General features: G+C 40.0%; 2 protein-coding genes across 3 annotated transcripts; both read left to right on the top strand.

Moving 5' to 3' along the window:
* The first annotated feature begins 923 nt into the window (after nucleotides 1-923).
* On the top strand, nucleotides 924-3,278 carry LOC106318920 (putative E3 ubiquitin-protein ligase UBR7). 2 transcript variants are annotated; one of them, XM_013757126.1, is made up of 6 exons: nucleotides 924-989; nucleotides 1,222-1,339; nucleotides 1,664-1,822; nucleotides 1,892-2,164; nucleotides 2,250-2,846; nucleotides 2,943-3,278. In XM_013757126.1, exons 2-6 carry the CDS (start codon nucleotides 1,256-1,258, stop codon nucleotides 3,030-3,032), a joined length of 1,203 nt encoding a protein of 400 aa, XP_013612580.1. In that variant the 5' UTR covers nucleotides 924-989; nucleotides 1,222-1,255; the 3' UTR covers nucleotides 3,033-3,278. The 2 variants fall into 2 exon arrangements, with proteins under 2 accessions (XP_013612580.1, XP_013612656.1); XM_013757202.1 differs by having other exon boundaries at nucleotides 962-1,042.
* Nucleotides 3,279-4,107: 829 nt separating this feature from the next.
* Nucleotides 4,108-6,624, top strand: LOC106331473. The gene is made up of 9 exons (XM_013769842.1): nucleotides 4,108-4,644; nucleotides 4,733-5,006; nucleotides 5,089-5,203; nucleotides 5,279-5,403; nucleotides 5,517-5,598; nucleotides 5,688-5,799; nucleotides 5,876-6,033; nucleotides 6,117-6,237; nucleotides 6,305-6,624. The coding sequence occupies exons 1-7, from the start codon at nucleotides 4,108-4,110 to the stop codon at nucleotides 5,888-5,890; spliced, it is 1,260 nt and encodes a 419-aa protein (XP_013625296.1). The 3' UTR covers nucleotides 5,891-6,033; nucleotides 6,117-6,237; nucleotides 6,305-6,624.
* The last annotated feature ends 708 nt before the right edge of the window (nucleotides 6,625-7,332 follow it).

A 7,332-nucleotide genomic window follows, 5' to 3' on the forward strand; every position in this document is an offset into this window, starting at 1 on the left:
CCATAAAATTCTGATTGTTTCTCCTTATCAGGATATATCCTTTCAATTTGATACCCTGATTGTACTGTGTATCTTCAATTTTTAGTGAAATACCATCCATTTCTATCATCCAACAGATTTCTACTCAGAGGAAGGCTTTTAATCATTTTTGCATCATTGGGTTCCACCAAAGTCCTAATTGCCTGTAAATTCCATGTTCGGGATTCCTGATGAATGAGGGAATCCACTGTGAGGTACGGGTAGCTATCGTGAAAATTTTTGTTTGCTGGTCTCGGACGGGTGGATGGGAGCCAGGGGTCATTCCATACTGAGATAGATGACCTTGTTCCAACCCTTTTAATTAGTCCTTTACAAACCAGAGATCTAGCAGAGATAATACTCCTCCAGCCATACGACGGAGAATATGAGCGAATCGGTTCCAGGGGTAAAGCATTCCTATAGTACCGTCCTTTGAAGATTCGCGAGAAAAGAGAATTTGGCTTCTCAATCAGCCTCCACAGCTGCTTTCCCAACATTGATATATTAAAATCCGTCAAATCCTTGAAACCTAGCCCACCATTATCCTTATTCTCCACAGCTGCTTTCCCAACATTGCTGTATTAAAATCCGCCAAATCCTCGAAACCTAGCCCACCATTATCATTATGGACACATAATTTATCCCATGATTTATTTTTTGTTAAGAAATAAATTCACACCCATTTCTTTTATTTTTTGTTAACTAAATTCAAGTGTTGTCTACAAAACTAGAATAATATATCCACGAAAAGTTAAATGGAATTTAAACATTTAGTTGAATGGAGAATTGAAGAAAATAAAAACATTCAACAACAGTGGAAGCAAAAAAAAAAAAAAGGATGGAGGGAAAATGGAAATGGGGATAATTGGCGGGAAAAGGACGATAAAGTCCCTGGGGTTATATAACGACCTTGAACTCGGCTAGATCCTCAGTTGTAGCCCAAAAGCCCTCCTTGTGCTCAGCTTCACACCGTAACTTGCTCTCCCCCTCTCTCTCTCTAGCTCTCTGCGATCATATCTTATCAGTATTGCAAAATGAAACAACCCTAATTTTTTATCTTCTGGAACACTATTAGTAATCGATTGATGATTTTGCGAAGAATCTAGGGTTTTCAAAATTTTGAGAAAAAATTAGGGATTATCTCGTCGAGTCTTTCTAATAGCCTCTACTTACATCCAATTTCATCCCTCTCGGTTCTTTCAGGTGTGAGATTGTGAAAGAGTGATCGATTGCGAAAATGGCATCGGGTGATTTCGAGGACGATGCTGAGGCAACTGTAACGATGGAAGAGTACATCGAAAGCATGGATGCCGAAGAGCTGGTGCTCTTCAATTCTTATCGTTAAAAAGTTTATTAATTACGCATTTTCCTTTCCCATCACTGATTTTTTTTTCAGAATCTTGTGTTTGTAATCACAAGTTATTTGGATATTATTACCTGGTTTGTGTGATTCTTGATCCTTGAATGTTATTATACAGTCTCTAGTGATTGTTTGTATGTGTGTCTCTTCAACTGTTTCTATCAAATTCAGTAGTCTATGGTTTGGGTTTCTTTGTTCATCACTGGCATTTTCAGAATCTTGTGTGTCCTGTTTTTATTAATTATACATTCACTAACTTCCTTTTGTGATTCTTGATCCTTGAAGGAAGCTGACTTGGTGTTGGGTGGAGACGAGGGAGATGAGTGTACTTACCCAAAGGGTTACATGAAAAGACAGGCCATTTTCTCTTGCATTACATGTACTCCAGAGGGGAATGCTGGAGTCTGCACTGCCTGTTGCTTAACTTGTCACGATGGTCATGAGGTTGATATATATTTACATATATGTGTTAGTTGGTTTTCTGATGGTTGAATATTGTTTGTGGTTATGAAGCTTTTGGAGCTCTGGACTAAGAGAAATTTCCGATGTGACTGTGGGAACTCCAAGTTTGGAACTTTAGCCTGTAAGCTTCTCCCGGGCAAAGATGTAGAGAACCCCGAGAATTCTTACAACCATAACTTCAAAGGCTTGTACTGCTCTTGCGACAAACCTTACCCTGACCCAAATGGGGAGGACCACGGGGAGATGATACAGTGTTGTATCTGTGAGGATTGGTTTCACGAGGAGCATCTCGCTCCCAAACCTTCAGACGGTGTTAGTAGCCAGGTTTGTGATCAGAGCTTACCCTTAGTTTACCTTTGGCCTTTTGTTTTGGTGTTTCTAGTTCAAAATTCTATGTGATGTTTAACAGATTCCAAGAGATGAGGAAGGAGTGCCGGTTTATGAGGATTTCATTTGTCAAAACTGCTCTCCAGTTTGTTCGTTTCTCACACTCTACCCCGAGAAACTGTGGATTGCTGCTAAAGTTGATTCCAATGGTTCTGCTAATGCTTCTTCAGACACTACCGAGACAAACCAAACCCCCACAGCTACTGAAGCTCTCCAGCCTGAGAACAGCACTGAAGCTGAAAAATCTGTTTTGAGAGGATGCTCTGAGAAGCTCGCCGACTCTGAACCCTTTCCTGCGGCTGGTTGTGCTATTGCGACGGGTCTAACCTCGTGTCCTGAGTTTGAGAAGAAACCGCTGTTTGTAACCAAAAACTGGAGGAACATGCTATGCAAATGCGAGAAGTGCCTAGAGATGTACAGCGAGAGAAAGGTTAGCTATTTACTTGATGCAGAGGACACGATTGCCGAATACGAGAATAAGGCGAAGGAGAAAAGAACAGAGAAACTGGAGAAACAGGAAGGCGAAGCACTTGATCATTTTAACAATCTCGACCATGTAACTAAAGTTGAGCTCTCTCACGGCATCAAAGACTTCAAAGAAGGGTTCAGGAGTTTACTGGTATACATTTAAAAGAACTCTGATTCTCCATGAACCCTCTTTGATGCACAGCTTTTTTTTTAAAAGACACTCTGATGATCTTTTTTGTTTTTGTAGGAGTCTGTTGGTACTTCAAGGGCGATAACGTCTGAAGATGTTGAGGAGATGTTCTCAAAACTGAAAAATAAACGCAAAAGGATGGAGTGAGTTAAGTAGTCAATGACGAGAGGAGGTTTGAGTTATTACGGTACTAAATTCTGTTTCTTTCCATATCGCATGTTAACTTTCTTTAGGTATGTTGGTTTAAAATGAGGAGTGAGGAGGTTACTCTAATCTCTATGACTGTCTTTAGCTCCTAAGTTATGCAAACAACTTTGTACTTCAGTGTATGGAGTTTGTAGCTTTTGTGTAACAGCAGACTATTATCTATATAAACTACTAGTTCTATGACTACTATTTACTTTTATTATCAGCTATTTTTATATGAATTTAGAAAATTGAATCACAAAAATCTTCTGTTCACTTCTACCTTCCTTCCCTTATTCTTCTTCTTTTTCATTTAGTCAAATGGTTTTAACATCCAAGATTGAGGACTAGAAAAAGAACTGACACTCTTTCAAGTCAATTTGGTTTGACCATGGATAAATGAATTTATATTAAACAAATAGTTTATGTCAACTTCTTGAACCCTGATACTGGGATTTGGTGGCATGGAAGACCAAACCTTAAACTAATCAAGTCTGGTCTTTAACGTTGGGCCATCTAAACTACAAAGCTTTATCTGTTGGGCTTGGGATGACCAAATTTAATTTACATGTGAGCCTCATAAGAAAAGGGTTAGATGTTCACGAAAAAAATCATACAATAACTAAAAGCTTAATATTCTCAATGGAGATGCCCTCCACGTCGGCAGAAAAAATCGACCAATGGGGTTTGTTCGTTTGTCCACGTCAAACAAACTTGGGCTGATCTTGGGCTTCTATTTTTTAATTGATTAGTCCAAAAGAAAAGAAAGCTCAACCTCGTGTGTAGCCCAGTATCAGCCTCCTCTCAGCGCTTCGCTTGCCAACCCTAAAACGGTGCGGTGATTATTCTCTTCGACGACTCCTCTCTTCATCGTTTCTCCTTTCTCCACAGATCGATCAATCGGCACCGTATTCATGAGTGTGCAATGAATCCTCTGGAGAACTCATTAATGTGTTCTTTCGCCTATCCCCTTTCCAATTTCTATATAACCTTCGTATTTTCTCCAGATTAGTTACACACACAAATATCTCAAACCATGAATTCCAACAGCCAAACACCTGTTTCCGGCGATGTTCCCGCGACGAAACCAAACGGAAAAGACGTTGTCTCCTCCGCCGAGCCGGTCAAACGAGTCGGTCAAGCCGGAGTCTCTCTCGCTACAGCTGCCTCCGACGATTCGAAGTCCAAGAAGCAAAACGGCAAAGCCATTGTCTCCTCCGCTGATCTGGCCAAATGTGCCGGCCAACCCGAAGATTATCTCCCTACAGCTATCTCCGGCGATTCGAAGTCCAAGAAATCAAACGGCAAGGCCGTTGTCTCCTCCGCTGATCCGGTCAAACGAGCCCGTCAACACGGAGTCTCTCTCCCTATCGCTGTCTCTGGCGTTCCAAATTCCAAGAAACTAAACGGCAAAGCCGTCGTCTCCGCCTCTGACGAAGTACTGTTCTTCAAAGATGTCAAGTTCGGACCACAAGAAGGCGAGCTAAGGTTTCGTCTGATACATTTTTGGGAGGCTCGGAACACACTCACGAAGGTCCTTTTTGGTCTTGAAATGCTTCTGATTGACGAACATGTATAATCCGACATTTATGATTTTGTATTGGTATTGCTTGTTCGATCAAATACTAACATTCGTTGCTTTTGTTTTTTGTTATCATCAGGGTACTGTGATCCAAGGGTTCATCTCACCAAACAGGATCAAGACCTATTTGCCTCATATGTTCGTTGGTTCCGTCTACAGGCTTAATAACTTTTATGGATCTAAAAGCAAGAGTGTGTACCGAGTTGCTCAGCCAGACGTGACCATTGCTTTCACATGGAATTATGTGCTCTCCGTTCTCGAGAACAGTCTGGTTCCGTTTCCTGAAGACCGGTTCCGATTCTATGGTTACGAGGAGTTTGAAGCGGCATGTGATCTCAGGGGAGATCTTTATGGTAAGCTTTTCTCGGAATTGGCCGGTTTATTACTTGATTGGTCTGGAATACGGGCAATAAGTATTGATTTATCTTATTGCAGATTATGCCGGTCACGTGAAACTGGTGAATGAGCAGGCCTTGAGTGACAGTCTTGTGCTTGATGAAGTCGAGATAGCTTCTTCAAGAAGAATTTTGGTCAATGTCCAGACACATGAGTGAGTTCTCTATAGTGTTTATGCTATATATGTGTATATGTGTTTTGCATACCACATGAGTTTGGTTTTATGCAGTGGTTCTGTCATGAAGTTGTACATATGGGACAAGGCCGCTGCAGTCTTCTGTGAGAAGTTTAAAGCGCTTGGAAAACCTCCAACTGTTATTCTGGTGACAACTGTTAATCCAAAACGTTTTGGAGGTTAGTATTACCTAGACTTGGTTATGGTTTATTGATGTTAGTAGGCTGCGTGGGGAACATTGGTTATTTGTTAATTTGATTTTGTTTGGTATGTAACATTGGTCATATTGCAGGTGCCTTATCTCTGTCATCTCTATCATCCTCGCGTGTGTTTTTTGATATGGATGTTCAAGCAACCAGAGAATATCTGGCTTGGTATGTGTTCTTTATTGATTTGGAACGTCTATTTCAGTCCACCAAGCATTTTACTTTGTTAAAAAATTTGTTTCCGAACATTTTCTCAGGTTTGAATCGAACACGGAAGTTACCAATAGGGTGAATGCTGAGATTGTCACCAAAGCTGAGACGGCTACTATAGGAGAATTGTTATCTTACATGAAGCAGGAAGGGGCAAAGGTACAATAATTCATTCTTTCGTCCATACGTTGCGCTAGCTTTAGTTATTTAGTATATTCTCTGATGTAATTCGCAGGTCGCTTGGTTCTAGTGCTCAGCCACTATTGATGATATTGTGCGTGACTCGGCGTGGTATTATATTGCTTGTGGTGGGTGCAAGACTAAAGCAACCAAAGGGCCTACCACGCTTATGTGTAAGAAGTGTGGAAAGACTGAGATTGTCGGCGCTGCAGAGTAAGATTTTTATTCATAGTTTTTTTTTTTTGTGTGTGTCAGATACACTATCAGCATCCATTATTAATGTTCATGTATCATAGGTATCTCACAAAGCTCTCTGTCTATGACAACAATGATCACGCTAGCTTTGTGCTTCTCGGTGATGCTGGGCGTGAGTTGACTGGGATGAAAGCCTCAGAATTGGTTGAGAGCTACTTTGAGGTAATTACATACCGATCCGCCATTCAGGGTTAGATTGTGTTCTTACACATGTTTGAATTTGTATTAGGCCAATGAAAGGGTCGGAGATAATCATGGAGTCCCGGTGACACCGTCTCTGACTGATTCCATTGGACAGACTCGCACGTTCGTTATCAAGGTATCAAAACACAACCTGGATGGCAAGACCCAGTCTTTGACTGTCACCAAAGTTCTTCCTCTGAAAGTTCCAGCACTTAAAGGCAACATAGATGAGGACGTGGAAGAGGAGCCTGCTGATGAGAAGGATGGAGCTGCAGATGGGACTGTGAAAAGGAACTCTGATGGGATCGAGTCTGGAGAGACCAAGCGTGCCAAATGTGGCTAATAAATTTTGAGTACTGTTTCTTTGTTTTCATAAAGACTATGCTTTGTTTTTCATCTTTAGACTTTGCTTTTGTGTCATTTGAACAATCTTGGTGTTTAATAAAGACTATGCTTTGTTTTTTTCCTTCTTGCTTAATACTTAATTAAGAAGGTGTTGAATTATATGAGTAAAGGATATAATTGGTTGATCAGAAGTCGTTGATTGATACTTTTGAATGCATGGATTATATATTTACGTATGCATGCATGTATTACTTAATATATTAACATCTACGTTATCAAGAAGGTGTTGATCTTAAAAAATTATGATCTTCTAAAATATCAACATTTCTGTTTTATTCGAACATGTTTTAGTTTCAAATCTTTATAGTTCCTACGAAAGTAATGTTATATTTTTATATCATAAACATATATGGCATTAGATAACTAATCTCCAATCTCACACTTAATAAAGATATTCGTTATCATGCATTTTAGGAAATCTGCAACAATACGTTTAATATATAGACGTTTGTATAGAAAGAAACAATACTCATCCCATATAATTTATTACACACATTCCAGGCACCTCTCTCAGATCAAGAGCTTCTCTCCCTTTCTCCACTGCTCACCAGATAGGTACTCTGCTCTTATTCTTCTTCACCTAATATAATATTTGTACTCTTTAAGTATACCTCATTCTTCTTAGTACATATGGATCATGTGTTTTCTGCTATGTAGAAGACCATTCCC

This window comes from Brassica oleracea, chromosome C1 (assembly GCF_000695525.1).
Source record: "Brassica oleracea var. oleracea cultivar TO1000 chromosome C1, BOL, whole genome shotgun sequence".
In the NCBI taxonomy this organism is placed as follows: Eukaryota; Viridiplantae; Streptophyta; class Magnoliopsida; order Brassicales; family Brassicaceae; genus Brassica; species Brassica oleracea.

What these genes read in the sequence shown, in the direction of transcription:
- LOC106318920 (XM_013757126.1), top strand. Translation starts at nt 1,256, where the DNA reads ATGGCATCGGGTGATTTCGAGGACGATGCTGAGGCAACTGTAACGATG. An exon ending in CAGACGGTGTTAGTAGCCAG is followed by an intron (nt 2,165 to 2,249) that starts GTTTGTGATCAG and finishes GATGTTTAACAG; the next exon opens with ATTCCAAGAGATGAGGAAGG. An exon ending in AAGGGTTCAGGAGTTTACTG is followed by an intron (nt 2,847 to 2,942) that starts GTATACATTTAA and finishes TTGTTTTTGTAG; the next exon opens with GAGTCTGTTGGTACTTCAAG.
- LOC106331473 (XM_013769842.1), top strand. Translation starts at nt 4,108, where the DNA reads ATGAATTCCAACAGCCAAACACCTGTTTCCGGCGATGTTCCCGCGACG. An exon ending in TGCTTCTGATTGACGAACAT is followed by an intron (nt 4,645 to 4,732) that starts GTATAATCCGAC and finishes TGTTATCATCAG; the next exon opens with GGTACTGTGATCCAAGGGTT. An exon ending in TCTCAGGGGAGATCTTTATG is followed by an intron (nt 5,007 to 5,088) that starts GTAAGCTTTTCT and finishes ATCTTATTGCAG; the next exon opens with ATTATGCCGGTCACGTGAAA.